This window comes from Osmerus eperlanus, chromosome 1 (assembly GCF_963692335.1).
Source record: "Osmerus eperlanus chromosome 1, fOsmEpe2.1, whole genome shotgun sequence".
Lineage (NCBI taxonomy): Eukaryota > Metazoa > Chordata > Actinopteri > Osmeriformes > Osmeridae > Osmerus > Osmerus eperlanus.
In genome coordinates, this window is record NC_085018.1 from 13,416,632 (window position 1) to 13,435,735 (window position 19,104).

The 19,104-nt window shown below is 47.4% G+C and overlaps 1 protein-coding gene across 2 annotated transcripts; it reads right to left on the reverse strand.

The window, feature by feature from the left end:
• Positions 1-827: 827 nt before the first annotated feature.
• Positions 828-18,075, reverse strand: slc6a6b (solute carrier family 6 member 6b). Of its 2 annotated transcripts, none has more exons than XM_062461350.1 (14): positions 17,917-18,075; positions 10,759-10,988; positions 10,478-10,612; positions 9,366-9,600; positions 8,990-9,122; positions 7,895-8,029; positions 7,640-7,743; positions 7,409-7,533; positions 5,312-5,424; positions 5,085-5,222; positions 4,837-4,939; positions 4,579-4,679; positions 4,025-4,195; positions 828-3,694 (listed from the first exon to the last, which is right to left on the reverse strand). In XM_062461350.1, exons 2-14 carry the CDS (start codon positions 10,985-10,987, stop codon positions 3,536-3,538), a joined length of 1,881 nt encoding a protein of 626 aa, XP_062317334.1. In that variant the 5' UTR covers position 10,988; positions 17,917-18,075; the 3' UTR covers positions 828-3,535. The 2 variants fall into 2 exon arrangements, with proteins under 2 accessions (XP_062317334.1, XP_062317326.1); XM_062461342.1 differs by lacking the exon at positions 17,917-18,075 and adding an exon at positions 12,538-12,682.
• Between the last annotated feature and the right edge of the window lie 1,029 nt (positions 18,076-19,104).

Genomic DNA, 19,104 nt, shown 5'->3' on the forward strand with positions numbered 1-19,104 from the left:
AGCCAGATCAACAGTCACCAGCATCTGCCGTCTGCCCCCCTCTCCCCGCCACCAACACCCCTCACGGCTGGGCCAGTCAACGTGACGGCTGGATTACATAACCGTGAGGTTCAGGAGGCTTTGGGGAGTGTGAGGAGTTTATCATCACGTGTTGTCCTCCAATGGGCTGAAATACCATTCTTTAGATGACTAATTCCTGACTAGAGGGCCAAGTTGTGCCTCCAAGTTGTTGCAGTCATTGCAGCACAGTTAAGTTGAGCTACAGTCTCTCCCATGAGAGACCAGGGTTCGATTCCATGGTTTCTAAATGACTGCCTCAGTCCCAAATCTTAATCTGTTCAATGTGGGGCCTGGGATTTCATTTTGAAAACAGATGCAGCAGAGTCCAGTGTTCTGGCCACTTCTGCCCAGGGTCTGCCTGCCTCAGCCTCGTCCTGCTAGGCCTTCCCACCTCTCCTTTCTACTGGAGCCTGAAGCCAGCAGAGCTAGGTCATCAAATGGAGACTCACCACAGCCTCCTGATGGACCTCACGCAAACAGGACCCAGATGACTGGGCTCAAGGGTGCTAATCGGAGTCTGACTAACTCAATATTTCCCTCCCTGGGGACGAATGAAGCAGGCTCAAACACCCAGCAGGGATTCCACCAGGATGGTGCATTGTGGGCCTGTCTTGGAAGGGTCAGAGGGTTGTGATCCTAACTACTTCCTGGGTTCACCAGCAGACATGAGGCAGTAGAGCAATGTGTGCGTGTGTGTGTGTTGGGGGGGATTGGGGTTAAAGTGCATTCTATCTGCTCTGTGGCCTTCACACACTGATGATGCCGTCAAGAGAAGCAAAGGCTTTATTTGAAAGATATTTTTTTTATTAAGAAATAAAAATGTTTTACGTCTTGTAAAACCTGTTTAAATACACATTATTCTGCTTACAGGTTAGCCATAGAAATAAAAAATAAAAACTCTCAAATTCTTTACAAATGTTTCTCTGTGAATTGAAAAGATTTCTCCTAATACATTCTGCGAAAGGAGGGGCTGGTATGTGCTGTGTTTGCAGGAGAGGAGCATGGGATAGGTGAGGTTTGCCTGGGTTGGATGATGGACTGGGAGGGAGTTCGCCTGGGATAGGGGAGTTAACCTTGGATGGAGAGTGGAGTTAGTCTGGGATAGGGGAGTTAACCTTGGATGGATAGTGGAGTTAGCCTGGGATAGGGGAGTTAACCTTGGATGGAGAGTGGAGTTAGTCTGGGATAGGGGAGTTAACCTTGGATGAAGAGTTGAGTTAGTCTGGCATAGGGGAGTTAACCTTGGATGAAGAGTTGAGTTAGTCTGGGATAGGTGAGGTAATGGCATCTTAAGAGTGGTGGATATGGATACTCTCGTCTGATATTGTGCCATTTGGTTTTCAGGGATAAAGTTGGAGGGTTCCTTAGCCTAGCCCTGGCCACAGCTGCACTAACTACATATGTAGTTTACATATCATTTTCTCTGCTTTGTGGAGATATGGTCAGAGTGTCTCCCCAGTCATGTTTGTCTACCAGGCCCCTTCCATTCTGATATGGTCATGGTGGGGATCACCACTATCCTGGTGAACCAGTGACTGGCGTGCTTCAGTGGGTGGGGTTAGAGAGTTGATGACGCCTCTAGGGGGCGCCAGGCAGTGCTACTGCTTTGAACGTTTTGGTTGGTTGTGATGGCAGTACATCACTGTCTAAGCTTTTTCATTGGCCCCTGAAAATTGCATTGATGTTTTTCTCCAATGTGTTTGCAGGTTCAAACTTTCAAAACATTTCAAAGTTAGTACCACATGTTTCCCAAAAAATAAATGAAACAAATACTTCTTATTCTAAAAAGTATATTGCACATTACAGATTGCAGCTTAATCGATTAAACAGTTGCAGAGGTGAACCACTGCAGACAAATGACTCAGACACAAGATATTTGGATACAAAAGGCAAATGTGATTGAAAAACAATCAAAAATAAAACATGACATTTGAATTAACTTGCGTTAGAAAAAAAATTATAGATGTGTATCTATGAATGTAACTGACTACAGCTTCAGTTCCCCAGGTGAGTTTCACATTTCAACGTAGGGCTAGCGAGCGTGTCGCTTTTGCGCATGCTTAATGCTCATCAGAAGCATCCTTTCCCACCCCTCCCTCAAATGAAACTTTCTGGGCTCAGGTGAAGCTGAGAGGAGGAGGAGGAGGAGGAGGAAAGAGAGAACAGGAGGAAAGAGATCTTAGGGAGTGTGACAAGGCAGAAGGGGGAGGCCCTTCTAAACCCCTGTGGTGTGTGAGGGTCGGGGGGGGGGAGGAGCAGGGGGGTGAGCAGCAAACACTGTCAGCGTTGAGAGCGGAGTCAGCATGACGACTAAGGACTGTATCAGGGGCAGTGTATGGGAGAATGTCATGATGTCATAGTGATGTCATAAATGTGTACAAATCACTTGGTCTTATGATGTCGTAGGCCAAAAGCCGCACTCTCTGGGGCATCTCTGATGTTGTTAGCTAATGGAAAAAAAACCATGGCTATGACGTCAGGTGGTTCCTGCTTAAGTTTGATGCTGTCAGAAGATGGTGCTGGTGTTACCAGCATGATGTTGTGTGTGTCTGGTCCACCCACAAAGGGAGAAGTCACATGATAAAACCACTAGCTATACACCCTCATGCCTAGAATATGCCCTACAGTAAAACAAGCCTCCAGTAGAACACGCCTAGAACACAAGACATGAAAATGTGTGCACCGCTTTGCAGAGATCTTTAACATCTCTCGCACAGACAAGGATGGAGCATACCATGACAGGGTTGGACTGTACCACACGGGGGAGGGGCTGGCTAACACTGTAGCCCCGCTAGGTGATGTGGTCTCTGTAGCTGGTGGAGTTACAGTCAGCGGTGGTTTACGACAAACATCAACAACAATAATAAGAACAACTACACCAACTGGACTAGTCTCACCTCACTAGCACCCCTACAGAAACAGAGACAGGAAGTGAGCGAGGCAGGGCCTGAGGCTCCTTCTACCAACAGCTACAGATTCATATGTTACTATTAAACACGTTACAGATTTAGTCTTACTGGTATATATGGCCCTTTGTAGGTACAAGTCTTTTTTTGTTGTTTAAATGCCACCTCAAAAACAGAGTACTGTTATTCCATTATCTACAGGATAGGAGTTAGAAAGATAACATGTACGAATCTACTTCGAAAAAGGTACTGCTTTGTGTACGTCCGAGATCAAAAATTATCTTCTTCTAAAAACTACGGCAATTGTAATAATAATTATAGTAGTAATATCAATAATAATAATAACAAGTCGAATAAAAAATATTAAAAACATGGACAGAAAAACCATAATATGTAACTTCCTGTGTAGAAAACGAGCCCAAGCAAGTCGTAGTGCAGACACAATGTAAACTGTTGGGGCCTAGCGGTACGGTAGCACTCTAAACTATCACATAGAAAGCCAGGGGAGAGGTGGGGGGTGGGTGGGTGGGGGGGGCGGGGTCCTCTCACGGAGAGCGAAGGCTGGTCTACTACATCATGGTCTCCACGATGGTGTGGGTGGGCTTCATCAGGCCCTTGTTCCCGTTGGGGTCCAGGGGGTAGCCCAGCTCGCCACTCTTGCCGTGGTTGTGGTCCGCCGGGCGGGAGCTCGCTCCGCCGCGCACTGGGGCCGCTACCGCCTTGATACGCTGTGGGAGAGGGGGGGGGGGGGGGGTGGTACAGTGGGAGAGGAGGGGGGTGAGAGAGGGAGAAGACAGAATGAGAGAGGAAGAGGGGGGGGGTGAGGAGAGAGAGCGAGAAGACAGAATGAGAGAGGAAGAGGGGGTGGGGGGGTGGGGAGAGAGAGCGAGAGAGGGGGGGGGAAGAAGAGAGTAACTGTTTAACTTCATGTCAACAGCGAGATCATCATTAAGGTTATCAAGGCTTTCAGTGGAGACGTCTGATAGAAGAGTAGAGGAGGGTTCAGGGTAGAGTGCCACTACGCACTACTGAGCCATGAGGAGGGGAGAGGCACACACCTCGATGAGTGGACCGTCCGATTGGATGATCTTGATGACCACCACCATAGGGATGCAAATCATGGAGGCCAGGGCCAGGGTCCAGCCCACTCCGATCGACCAATCAGGATACTCGTAGATCTTGTTGTACGTCAAAGGCTTATATTTGACCAATGAAAAGACGAAGCAGGCCTGTAAGGAAGAGAACCGGTAAATATGTACTTAACTGATAGCAGACAGACTATAGTTAAGATTCAGCATGAATGCTTTAGTTAATGTTTTCCTAGTGGTTAACAAAGGGGTCATTCATTCACATTGAAGCTATTTCCAGACAAGCCAAGAATGAGTTTATTAGCAACAGTTTATAACTGACACTTGGTCTCTTAGTCCCACCTTCTCACCAGACATCTACCATGACAGGCAAATCCAATCCAAACTGACTAGTAGCATAATCAGAACGACAAGACGCGTAAAGTGATGAACCAGTCGTGCGACCAGATTAAGTTGTAACGTAACCAGATTAAGCCTGGCCGTAAACAGATTAAGCGGCAGCAGTAACCGGCGAGGAGACTCACCACGCAGAGCGCAGGAGTGATCACAGTCCAGCTCCATTTCATCCAGGGGTTGGGTCTGTAGCCAATCATGTCCTCGATGGCATCGTAGAAGTTATCAGCACCTGGACGAGGGATGGAGGAGGAGGACAGGCTGGCGTTACACGCAGGTCACAACCCTTGGCTCTCCTCAACAGCACACACACACACACGAGACAAGCCGCCTTGACCAGCAGTCTGGAGCTGCAATCTTTCCCCAAGTACGGCCCCCAGCCGACTTACCATAAACCCAGGCTACAGCAATACATTCAAAGAATGCAACCCACAGAAGGCACACGCCGCTGGCTGCATAGTAGTCAAAGAGCTGGAACACATACATGCCACCCTGCAGAAGAGGGAGAGAGGAGAGGTCAGAGGTCCACGCAGGTTGTTGGGTGTGAGGTCAGAGCTCACGGACAGCCCCGCATGAATGCGCTGGCGCCGAGGCCAGGAACATGTGATCATGTTGAGTACACGGTTGTCGTGGTTACCTTGGTGACCATGGAGAGTCCAAGAAGATAGCTGACGGAGCACACTATAGCTATAAAGATTTCCCGCCGGTAACCCTTCCTTAGGAAGGATGGATACAGATCTACCAGAGATGTGATCTGTCCTTCCACTTCGACAAACTACGAGGGGATATTTATAAAGTATTAGATACACACTCAAACTTGAAAATGTTGGCTTTCATATGTAGAATGTGTGTGTGTGTACCTACCTGACTGTCGAGGCCTAGAAGCAGAAGCATGATGAAGAAGAGAATAGCCCAGAAGGTTGGTAGGGGCATCATGGAGACAGCTTTGGGATAGGCAATGAAAGCCAGTCCTGGGCCTGTGGAGGGAAGAACAGAGGGAGGGGGAGGTGGGGGGAGACGCAATTAGAACAAGTCGATTGGCTCATCTGGTCTGTGCCGCCAGGATGCGCCCAATCACGGCACAGACCAAATTGGAATGTCAGAATGTGTAGAAGCTACGTCTGTCTTTGATCCAATGGCATGAAGTCAAGGGAATAACAAGTTACGATTGGCCGAGACTGTTAATGCATTTCTATTGAGCCATCGTCTTGCTTGTCTGGCTCTGGGTGCTATAACATGGGCATCTCCTTCGGCCCTCTCTCCTATAGCAGCTACGTGAGCTACCCCTAGCTCCACATGGCCCCGTCTGATTAACGTGATATCACAGCTAGCAAAACATGTATGCAACACATGTGTAACATGTCAGAGGGGTGAAGGCAACATACGTCGCCTTTCCCTCTTCAGCTTGACAGCGATCGAAGAACACTGAGCAACCTGTTCAACAGAAGTTCAATACAAAGCAGGGAGAACGACAAACATGTCTGAAGCAGTATACTGTAGGGCAGGGTTATCCAAGATTCCTCCTGGAGATCTACTTTCCTGTAGGTTTTTGCTCCAACCTTAACGTGGCACACCTGATTCTAATTATTAGCTGGTTGTGTGGAGCCAGGTTGGTGGCGACTGGGGTTGCAGCAACAACCAAAAACAGCTACAGGAAGGCGGTTTTCCAGGAGCAGGGTTGGAGACTCGCCCTGTAGGGTGAGCTGTGCACCATGAACAGGCATCCAACCAAACACGGCATGACTACTACTAAGCTACTGCACTCCTCTGTCTCTCTCTCTCTCCCTGTCCTTCTCCTACCCCTCAGACCTCACTACACTACCTCGGGTGGTTGCCTGTTCTGTCCACTTACTTGGTCTACCTGGTCAGCTGGACACCTACTTGTCCTGTACACCTGCTCTAAGATGTTCTAAAGCTTACCTGTCAGGGTTCTAGCCCCTCACAACAGAAGACATGCAAACTAAAGCAGTCAGACTGAGTTCTGTCCTGTGTGTCTAGATAACTTCAGTATCATCCTAAAAGTGGCTTGACGCAGGGTATGTAGAGTAGGTAGAGCAGGTAGACTGGGCCTGTAGCTGAATGCGCTAAACTAGCTTAGCTCCAGAGAGCTGCTGGTCTGGAATTCTGCAGGAGAGATCCGGATCTCAGTCTGTTAGGACCTGAGACAGACTTGGCTGTGTGTGTTAGTGTGTGTTGACGAATCCATAGAGGATTAGAAAATGTAAGAAGATGATTTTCTTATTAATAGTAAAATCACCGGTAGAATCCTCCAAGTGTTGCCAATCGGTAACAGGACACCTCTGCATACGCAGGAGGAAGGAAGTACAGTAATACGTCAGTGTCAGAGGTACAGGTTGAGAAAGCCAATAGAATTCACAGAGGAAATCACACAGTGGAACGTTGTACAGTCGAAATTTCAGAATCAGTCGAGCGAAAAAAAAACTGCCCGGAAGGAGATGGTTTAAATGCTGCTAGGTGGTTTAAATCTTGTTACAAAGGGGATATTGAAACTTCCCAACTGCTGAAACTTTCCTTCTCTGCCACATCTGCTTGAACTAACCCAGTGAGCCATTAACTTTTCATTTCCAGTTCTGGGACAGAATGGGTATACAAAATGTTATAAAAAAAAAAACAGTCCAAGCATCGCCTTGCGTGTTTTTCTCATTGTAAGCATTGTAAGCTAGGATTCCCGCCCAATCCAACTGTCGCCACGACAACAGACTGGATCACTGAGCTTATTCATCATCATCATCCTCATCATCCAGGAGTGTTTGATTGCCGATACTGCCATATCTGGTGCCGTCTTTAAGTGATCAATTCCGTATCTGAATTCAAATGCCTTTTCAAATTTGTGTTCCTCTTAGGTTTTCCTCAATTGGATTGACCTTCCACTAAGTTCTGTAGTAGTTGTTTGATTTTAAGTAGCAGTGCCCACCATCACTGCCACAGAGACCCTCGTACCTGACTCTGCCACATCGGCAATGTCCACCCCTTGCTCTTGTGCCATGAAGCCCAGGACGGAAAATATTGCGAAGCCAGACACAAAACTGGTACCGCTGTTGAGGGCTCCCAGCAGCAAACAGTCCCTATGTCACACATATGTCATGGAGGGTGTTAATGAACACACAGGGAACACGCCCCCCCAACTCCCCACCGCCCCCGCCCCCCCGCCCCCCCAGCAGCGGCCTTCACCTGTAGCAGTTGTATTTGTACTTGTTGTAGCTTCCCAGGGACGTCATGGCGCCGAGACAGATGGCGTAGGAGAAGAAGATCTGGGTCCCCGCGTCGATCCACACCTGGGGACGGGAGGACAGACAGGCTGACAGCTAAGTAAGGGCTATGGGAAAGGACTGCTGCGCCGTTTGACCACATATCCCAGGTTCAGACCCGTATGGGGACGGACGCCACGTTGGCAGCTTTGTGCTCGGGCACGGCCGGGGCACCTACCTCGGGGTCCTTGAGGCGAGCCAGGTCTGGGTACAGGTAGAACTTGATGCCCACGGAGGCGCCGGGCAGCGTCACGCCACGGATCAACAGGATGATGAGCATGAGGAAAGGGAAGGTTGCTGTGACGTACACCACCTGTGACGGAGGGAGGGAGGGAGGGAGGGAGGGAAGACTATCAGCCACCGGACCCAGAATCACAACATCCTGTTATTTCTCTCTTCACGCTATCCAGTAACTTAGAAGTTCCTCCAGATATATACATTTTATCGTCAAATATGCATCTATAAATATTTGATAAATAAACAAATGATTAATATATAAATGATCAAAATCTCAGATCGAGCTGTTGTAAATCTGAAAAATGTGTCAGTTGGTTTAATTTTCTGTAGCTGAAGCAGTCAAGCGTGCTGTGAGGCACAACTGCCTTGGCCGGGAAGGGATAGGGGCTGCAGAATGAGATGCAGCCTAGCGTCACCACAAAACATGAATCAGACCCGACCAATCAATATGGGGGATTTAAGGCAGTAAAAAAGAAGAAACTGCAGTCTGGGATCGATTGAGCCATCTAAGGTCTCTGGGGTGTTGTGGTGTCGTGTCTGAGGTTTGTTTACAGCTGTTCCACTCAGGTAGTAATGGTGCTCCACACGCTGAGGCCTCCCGAGCCCAGGGAAGTGGCTTCATGGTCTACAGTTAAACTAGTTTATGGCTGGGCTGAGGAACAGCTTTACGACCCAGGATAGAACCATCTCCAGGACTGAGAGGGAGGGGGGACAGCGTGGAACAACATGGAAGGAACCAGAGCCAGGACTGAGCAGAGCGTCGCCAGAGCGTGTGAAGCCACACCACAACCAGAGGGTGTGTCCTGTGTCTTGTTGTAATCAATGTGTCAAGTTCAAGGTATATGCACTGGGTAATTGCCTTTCCATGTGAATAGAGCAACATGCCTAAGCCAAGCCTGGTCATGCCTGAAGACCAAGTTACTAAATGTACTCCATTTATATGACCTCCAGGTTGTAGGTGGGGGTCTCTGGGATTAAGAGTATCATGAGCATCAATCAAAACCATCCAAAGTGCGCATGCAGTTTGGTTGCATACCTTTCCAGTGGACTTGACTCCCTTCCAGATGCAGAAGAAGCAGATGACCCAGACGGCCAGCAGACAGAGAGCCAGGTCCCACTTGACGGGCCCCAGGTCGTCAATACCGCTGGAGATGGACAGCACATTACGCCTGGGAGGGGAGAAAGGCTGACTTTAGGTAAGGCTCTACATGGTTTGGGTGTGTGCACGAGAGAGAGAGAGAAGAAAAAAGAAAGAAAAAAAAAGAGAAAGAAAGAGAGAGAGACAGTCTGTGGCGTTTGTAAGATTTGGGGGGGGGGGGGGGGGGAGCGCGTATGTACGCGCACGTGTGCCTTTCAGTTTATGAATTTGCGTAAAGCCGCTTGCTTTGGCAGCAGCCCTGAAGGGTACTCACTCCCAGAACTCGGTGACTGGGGAGGTGAAGTTGGTGACGTTAGCAGCCAGCCAGAGGGTCTTGTTCTTACGGACGGTGTCCTCCACGCAGTTGGGGGTGTTCCAGGGCTGGTTGCAGCGCGCCCAGGGCAGCTCAGGCTGAAAGCACTGGAACAGGTAGTACAGGCCCCAGGCCAGGATCACGATGTAGTATATGTTGAGCAGAGACACGATCACGACGGAGGCATAGCCGATACCTGGCAGGGACAAAAGATAGAAGTATAAGGTGTGGTTGTGTGGGTGGTTGATACACAGATTTTAAACAATCTAGATATATCCATCTTCGGGTCTAAGTGATTTGCGGTTCAGCAGAGGCAGCTTGTAATGAAATACTGGAATCTCCATTTTCTTTGTCTTGTTTAACAGAGTGCCCCCTCCATCAATCTCTGCAACTCGTCAATGTCGTTCTCCACTACTCCCATCTCATCGCTAGGTCTCTCAGATGTTTTCCTGCACTGCTACCATGGCAACATTCAATTCAGCACATTCTGTTCACGGCCAAGTCTCAAGGGTTCTGGGAGCTTGTATGAGTGTGTGTGTGCCTCTGTACGTGTATGTGCCCATGTGGGTGTGTTTGTGTGTGTGGAGGGTGGTGCAAGAGAAAGAAAAAACTGGGCATGTGCACAGACCTCGTTTTTTACGGTACATGAAGCTACAGCTCAGAATCCTTTGAGTCGGTAGATACAAAAAACGATAGTTGTGTGTGTGTGTGTGTGCGTTTGGGAGAGTAATAATTCTAGCATTAAATCAGCTGGTAGATAGCAGGAAGGATAGGAGCGAAAGAGGAGGAGAGAGGAAAGGAGAAAAGGATGGATCTGCAGCAAAGGGCTCCTGGCAACCAGAGTCAAAATAGGGCCTGGTATCCTAGCAACTAGAATCAAAACAAGGTCATCCCAGTCTGGTGGCAGGCCAGACACTGACGTCACATCCCTCGTCACAAGGTTGAGAAAGATATAAAGGATCCTCAAACAGTGCCGAGAGGACATTTGAACCCTCCTCAGAAAAACAGAGAATGAACTCCTGTAGAGGACGGTGTTTCTACCCAGCAGTAGAGACCATTTCCATGTTACTCACCGGTAAAGATGGGACAGAGTTTCTCCCAGCAGGTGATGCCGCCCTCGGAGGTGAACTGCCCAAGCGCCACCTCCAGGAAGAAAACAGGAAGTCCCCCTCCAAACAGGAAGATGAAGTACGGAATGAGAAATGCACCTGAGGGAGAGAGACGTCGAAGAGAGAGAGAGCGAGAGAGACACAGACAGACAGAAACTGAATTTCGTTTCAACAGGATCGAGAAGTGACACGACTATCGCACACTTCTTGACACGTACAACCGAGTGACTAACGAGTCTCCTCACCTCCACCGTTCTTGTAGCAGAGGTAAGGGAAGCGCCACACGTTGCCTAAACCCACAAAGCCGCCGGCCACGGAGAGCAGGAAGTCAAGCTTGCTCGCCCACTTCTCCCTCTGGGGCGGCTTTCCCTCCGCCTCGTCCTCGGGCCTCGTGCCCGGGCTCTTGCCTGGGGAGGGCTTCAGAGTGTCTTTATGGAAGTCCTTCAGACACTGCAGCTTCTCTTTCTGTGCCATGCTGTAGGGGTTGTGGGAGAGAGAGAGAGAGACAGAGATTGACAATTAATCACTTTGGTTCTAAAGTCCTGAAGATTGAGTGTGTCATCGATTTGCGAGCAGAAAGCTACGTACTACGTCTCCCTCAAAGAGATACAATAGCCAATACATCATCTTGTTTTGGACCGCCAAACATTGGACAGCTCCCTTCCCCAGAGGAGCTGTGGGCGTGTGGGAGTTACAGACAAACCGTCGTCTGTGAGCTACTTGAAGTCACTCCTGTTGGTAGCAAATTCTCAGAGCATTTCCTGTAGGCATGAGATTTACGATGCGTTTACACATGTGGTGCGACCGCCGAGTGTAATCCAAGACAGTGTGTGTCTAACTTGGCTACCAGAGCCATATGAGCTGGGCTATACTTGGGACTAAGATTGTATATCAACCTCAACTACTAAGCACTGCTCTGCCTGTCTATCAGCCTGTTCTCTGGCATGATGAAAGCACGTTTCCTGTCATTGTGCTATTCTTTTATATGCAACCTAGATCAAACACAATGTTGCAACGTAGACAGTTTGACAGTTTGAAATGAATTCTCGAGTTCATCTTACGATATCATTAAATGTCCCAGCAAACGTGCGTCTCATTTCCTAGTGCACCTCATCCTACGGAACCAGACACTCTGACAGAGATGTGGAGAGACAGAGAGCCATGCCAACTCTCTGAGCGCCATACTGTAGGTCTCGCTGTCGTCGGCAAATGTCAACCCAAGCCCTTTCATCCCTCCATCCGTCATTTCTCCATCCCTGTCCATGTCACTGTTGACATCACAGGCCCGCAAGGATGACTAATGTATGTCGTCTAGTAGGCCAATATGCCCAGCTTGTAACACCTTGCTGCAGTAGGCCAACTGGCTAGTTGATTATGTTACGGATAGTTTGCGCCCTGCAGTAGTCTAACTTGCAAGCTAATTTTAGGCCCGCCAGTAGGCTAATGAGTTTAATTCCATTACGTGAACTCCTGGAAGACTGCTTAGGTCAGACTCGGGACACTTTCTCAGTATCCTTCTTTGTCTGTACCTGAAGTCAATGACCTCATCATTTAGTTTTTTTTCCATTAACAACTCATATTATCAGCATACTGTACCATGTACAAGCAGATGCACTAGTAAAGACATTCCATACTTAATCGCCATTAGAGGATCACAGTTAAAAGACCATCAAAAATAGGCTTTTCAACATACGGAAGACACGCTAGAGCCAGAAGTCAAAATCTGTATAAGTGTAATCTATGTGTCTCGTAAAGCAACAGTACAGAAGACCAATAACCCTGGCTCTGTTTAAGCGCAACTCACTGTCCTTCCTATCTATATAGACTACATAAGCCCTATGACACACCGAGCTGACTGTACGGAAAAGTCCATGATCCATTGTCTGAGTCTTCTGTCTGTTTGGTACTTTTTCCTTGGGTTAACGAATCCCAGTCGCTGCATCCCCCTCGTCTCGACATCCTGTGCCCCCCCCCCCCCCCCCCCCCCAGACAAACATCCCCTCTCCCCTGGTTCCTCTACTTACATCTCCTTCATGGCAGCGTTGGGTTAGTGTTGTGTCTGATCCTCTCCTCTCTATACCATCCCTCGAATCTCATCGTATACTCTCTTCTTCGGGTCACCTTAGCCTGCATGGACCAACCACGGCTCACAGCCAGACACGCCCACTAACTAAGGCAGATAAACCCTGTCCTCTGACAGGGTAAAGCCTCTTGGAATGGAGTGACACACTCCAGGTAACTTTCCACTCTCTGACACTTCAGGACACGCAGACAGGCAGTCAGTCAGATAGACAGACAGGTGCCAAGTATATCAGGTGCGGTCTAGGTAAGCCAAGCAGAGGCCAGGGTGAGGCTGGGATGAGCAGGGCCCATCTGGAGGGGAACCATTACCTTGCTAAGTTTCCACTGGGTGCTCACACCCGTCTCTGGTTACAGCACATGCATGTGGCTTGTTAGCCAGCTGTCTTCCTGATAACACGCAGAGACAAGCGTTGATGAAGCTAACTGGCATCATGATGGCCTCAGTAGCTGCTTCCTCTGGTCAGGACAGACACCCATGGGAGGGCTCATGCTTATTGGGTGAGATTTTTCGGGTGGAATGTTTCTTAGATGTACATTCCTGGTCGTCATTATTGATGAATTTCACATCTGGCACGATGGCACACTCTGCAGATGCAGAGGTTTCCCTCTTCCGCAGTCAAAACCGGAAGTACATTGACTTACATGTCCTTGGATGAACTTCCCAGATTCAAATGTGCAGGATGCAATTATGTCCAACAGCCTATAGCAGAACATGATCTGTGATCACCAAGTTTGCATATGTGTCAACAGTATAACAGTGAGGACCTCCCTCAGGCTGACGGAAGACAGGAAAGTGGAGGAATTGATGCTTGTGGTCAAGCGAGTGTGTTTTTAGTGTTTGTGTGTGTCTGTTGGTTTTGTGTGTGTTCAGGACCACAAGAGGTTAAGCTCCATAAGCTTGTGTGTCTGTGTGTGTTAAAGGATGAGGAACATTGGGAGCCTCTGGCTGAATCTGATAAGACATCTAACGTTTCCTGTAATAAACACAGCCTTCCTCACAATCCTTTCTCTTCCTCCTCCAAGCACCCAAACAGGAGGGGACAGCATCAGTCTGGCATCCTAAGAGGATCAACTGGAGTCTGGTAACCTTTACCCTCACAGGTACTTTTCTGTACTCATGAGCTGGATGTTCTATGGCTCGCTGGCAAGAATTTGAACCTGCGTTTCCCGAGTCAACCGCAGTAAAACATCCTTGGGGTCCAAACCACCTCTGCTACTCCTGAAGTTCAAGTCCCAACTGACTCACGTGTGTTGTTTTGCATGTGTGTATGTGTGTGTGTTTGTGCGTGTGTATGCTGTATGTGAGTGTGTGCGTGTGTATGTATGTGTGCGTGCGTACATGTATGTGAGTGCGTGCGTATATGTATGTATGTATGCGTGTACGCGTGTGAAAGAGGCAGGCAGCTTAGGGAGACTTCAGGGCTGTGGGACACGTGCGGCTCAGGCCGCTTACATAACGGCCCTATTTTAAGAGAGGCTTTCACATTAAAACTCTATTCTCTCCCTTTCTCTTTCCATCTCTCTCTCTATCATAACACATTCCTCTACTGTATGGACTACAGTAGGCACCATAAAGGGCCCACAGTTGGTCTGGCCCTGAACCTGATAGCCTATCTGACTGATACAATTGAAGAGGCTCAAGACACATACACTGACAGAACCCTGGACTGTGCATCAGCCTCTAAGCAGAGATACAGTCTGGCTTCTGTTTGTGTAACTGAGGATAACCCAAAGCATAGATGTAGCTTCAATCTGTGTGTGTGTGTGTGTGTGTGTGTGTGTGTGTGTGTGTGTGTGTGTGTGTGTGTGCACTACAAGTCCTATCTTCAGTGAGCAAACACTGGGATGTGTTCATACTCTGACTTTCACTCTCCATTCAAGTCACATGATCAGCTGACTGTTGGATCATATACACTCAAGTTCACAGCAGTCTTCAAGTGTTCAATAACAACACAGTTCCCAGTTAAAGGAAAGGCCTGGGATTGAATACCGGTCCTAATTCATTAGGCCAGGAAGACAAGTACAAATTCAAGACCTTTCAGTTGGAGCTGGCAATTCCAAACCAACTTTACTACATAGTAGCTAGCTAGGTAGTTATACCAATAACAACAAAGATAAATCTGCTTTCTAAATAACTTAGGGGAGGGTCTTCTCACCACTTGCAACACCACAAACACTTCTCGCAGGCGGTGTGTCCAGACACACTGGAGGAATATAAATGATGCATGTTATGACTTACATACATTTACATTTAACAGACGCTCTTATCCAGAGCGACTTACAGTAAGTACAGGGACATTCCCCCGAGGCAAGTAGGGTGAAGTGCCTTGCCCAAGGGCACTCATTTTGCATGGCCGGGAATCGAACTTCGGCAACCTTCAGATTACTAGCCCGATTCCCTAACCGCTCAGCCACCTGACTCCCCATGTAATTCTGTAAGTTGTGCACTTATTTTTGAGGTTGAGAAACAGCTAGCTTTAACCTCTCCTGGTCCCGAAAGAGGGGACAACTGGGTCAGTGGTTCAGGAATGGTTAATAATGTACCACATGCATGATATCAGACATGCACTAGTGGGGCAGCAAGCCAGCAAGGATATAGACCAGGCCGTAAAATATAGATGAAAGTAGAGAACCACTTCATTCACAGCGACACACACACACAATAGAGGGGGATTCACGACTGCATCTTTCAAGGTCCAAAGACGCTCTGAAAATAGACCTTGCCCTCTCCTTAGACCCAAACCCAAGGAGTGCCATGGTATTTTTACACACTGACACCTTTCTGGACCTCGTCTCCACTACCAGCCTAGGTTCAGACGGCTATTTGACCGTGCCTGGACTCATTAAGACCACGTAAACTGCATCCCAGCTGGCACATAGCCATGAGCTCTCCAGCCAAACACACTATTATGGGATGTTTAACTGGCTGGTGAGCGATTTCTGTCAATTCTGACAGTATGTTGGCTGGAGGAGGAGAGGCAGAGTGAGAATGGAGGAGGAGGACGGGAGACAGATTCTGAGAGGAGGTAGGCTGTGAGGGGAGAAGGAGGGTGGGTAGACTGAGGGTCGGAGGATGGGAGATAGGCTGTGAGGGGAGCACGAGAGACAGACTTTAAGGAGGTTAAAGAGAAAGTAGAGCATGGGAGGGTTGAAGGAGAGACTGGCTGTTTCTTAGGGGGGGGGGGGGGGGGGGCTCGCTGGGAGATAGACTGCATGTCCTTTATATGAAGAGGAGGAATGGCAGCCTTAAGGGCCCTCGAGGTTGGTGTTCTTCTAATTACAATATTAGCAAACTAAGCAGCACTGGGATTATCATTCCTGAAGCAGCATGTTAACTTGTTAACGTGGGTCTGGTGTACAAATGCATTATCAGCCAAGCAGCTCAATCTACATTGCAATAAATCACACTGGCCAATGCCTTACAACTTTTAAATGTTGCTAAATTAGGTTTTTAGAATCTCATTATTTGGATGGTAGTTAAACCCGGCCAAATTCTCATTGACAAGATTATGCTTAGACCTTTGATGTGTTCATTTGGTACAAAGGGAGGTCATTTGACTTGATATGTGGGAGACTGTGGCTTAAAGATCTGCCCGTGGCTCATTACTTCACCTACAGCCTTAACAGAGGGGGTTGTGTTAACAAGAGGCTGGTTTAAAGTGTGTAGGCTCGTGGACAGGAATAGAACCACGTTTTCACTGGCTATCTAGTTAGCTACATCTGTGGCTAACGTGTTGACAGTAAAAGGGTGAGGCAAATTGGACCAAAACCTTAGAGGCAAATTGACAAGGCTGAACAACCTTCACATGAATAGGAATAACATCACTGCCAGCATATAGTGCAGGCTACAGTCCCCATATCAGTAAGCTATCTGCATGAAGTCATATCTGTAGGCTACTGCTCTGTATGAAACCACTATTTGAGCAATGCTTTCTCCTGCTTCAATCTTCAAGGGCGCGCACCAACGTCATAACGTGATGAATGCCTTTGTCACTTCGCTGTGCCAATTTTATCTTTGGCGACAACACTCAGCGTTCTCTCTCAGTCTTGTGCTATTTCGCCACTAGCTCATTTCACCACCGACAAACCTATAGTTTGATGCAAAATGCAGTACACCGTCACTGGCCGAGACATCACTACAGTCAAACACGCTGTACGGTCAGGTCGACCTCGAATTTTAACTCGCAGACTTGATTTCGAGGGGGTGCGTCTTCGGTTCGGCCCCACAGATCATCAAGCAATGAAGACAGTTTCAACTGCGTCATGAACAAACAAGTAGGCTATATGAATTTCATATGAATAAAAAAAACGCCGTCGCATTTGAGAGAGGACGTCTATAATAGCCAATATGTAGCCTAATTAGGTTGAGGTGTGTGAGTTAGATTTCACCGATTGTCAAATTACAGCGCGCGTCCTTGTTACCATGGAGGTAGCCTCAGGGATGTCTTTCACACCACCGCTTAATACCCCAGGAACCGGGGAAATAGCACAGTCATACATTCACCTACTCAAGCTTGTACTGTAACCACGAACACTACATCTCTCTTCACACCCTCATAGACTCAATTATTTATGTAACTGGGAAAGCCATCACTGACACCAGCCCCTCATCCGTGCTTAAACAGAAACTGGGCAAGAGATGGCAAATAATTAAATTATGGGAATATTTCTGGCAAGGTTGTATAACCTATGGGATATGTACTGTATGCTACTGAAAGACAATTAAAAACATCGCAGACGAGCCATGAATGGACATGTTAGACCGTTGGAGAATGACGCGCAGATAACTTAGATTCAAACCATCTAGGTTAAGCTACTTCCCGGTTTAGTTTGTCGCCACGGTAGCTTACCTGACGAACCGAATGCATAGCACCAGTGTGCAAATGGACAATGTATGTCAAAAGAACATATACGGACACGTCAAAGTTATTGGTGATGTGACTGATTGGTATGCGTAAGCACCTCCGAATCAAGCAGAATTATCTACAGAATTGAAGCTGTCATACACATTATTTGCCATGTGCGTAATTCTGATTCAAAACCAACGATGACACGGATAGGTCTCCTCATCCCTCTTACACACAAAAGTAGGAATGTTTAAAATAATGGATGCAACAAAATCATAATGATACAATCTAATGGAGAACTGATACGGAAATAAAAATGAAACATTTCACAAAATGTCCTGAAGGTAATGCAAATCATCTTATCAGTCAACGTTACACATACAATAACATATTGAACTACCTTAAATTAAAAAAATTAAATGAGCGCACAGCATCGGCAATAGATGTTGTAATAGAGGTGGCGTGTTCCGTTACCTGCTGTGTTTCCTTTTATTCCTTTACAGGCGAGCGGTCCCTTCAACTATTGTGTGGCGTCAGGATGTAGAATAAGGGTATTACAGCGGTAAATTTTATTTATAAGGTTTTTTTTCTGACCTTTGTCTCTTAAAATGGGTGACCATTTATACATTAGCATGAGTGGAAAATCACCGGCCTGCCTCCCCGTGCAACAGGAGAGCGTCTTCTTAAAGAGACAGGTTCCACTTTATTCACAAGCACGCCGCCTGACTGTACTTCGCGTTTGGGGGGGACCAGGGCTTCTTCTCCTTGGTCAGAAGAACCCTATACTTCCCGGTATGATCTAGATGTTGGGCCCTGAGGTAGAGGAATGGCTCTGCATCGTTTTCTTCGAGTCAAGAAATGAGTACACCTCTCTACTGTCTGATATAGCATGGCAGCTGGATCTTGCATTCCTGACAGCACAGCACTTCTAGCACATACAGAACTATTTTTCTGTATCATTTTCAGCAGGGATGGGAAGTGCTACATGCAAAAAAAGTGCAGCACTTCCCATCCCTGCAGATTATGATACAGAAAAATAAATCTGCACCTGCTTTCCTCATAGAATGCGGATGTACAAGCCAGGCTGCGGCAGGAACACAAGGGGAGGTTCAGTTAATTTAGCACTGCCTTAGTTTCTCTAAAGTTCACAACAATCATTGAAGTAAGGATGTGGAATTGTTGTAGCTATTTGTAAGATGTTGTGTATTTTTTCACACCATTTTCACAACTTCTTTTTCATAACTTCCCAAAAGTCGAAAAAACCGACTTCTTCAGAGTTCACAAACAGCACGGAAACCAGTGAAAGTCTTGATGAAAATAGGATTTTAATTCAGCTCAATACACCATATTAAACAACGAGAAAGTTCCAGGGAACAATCTGATTTCCTTTGTCTGTGTTACAGTTTTTATACCCAACAAATCTCCACCTCTGAACCTTTACAACATCATATTGGTCTATTATCAGTTATGAATCCATGTCCTCTTGGTCCTCATTGAGTCTTATCAAATTCTGCTGATCCTGAAAAGTTTTAGGGACTTTTCCAAGTTTGCCTACTACACCCTAAAGAGACTCTCTAGTCTCAAATATCTTCCCTAACCTACTACACCAGGTCCTCCATATCTTATTACAACAAGTACACCCAGAGTTGAACTTTTCCTTGA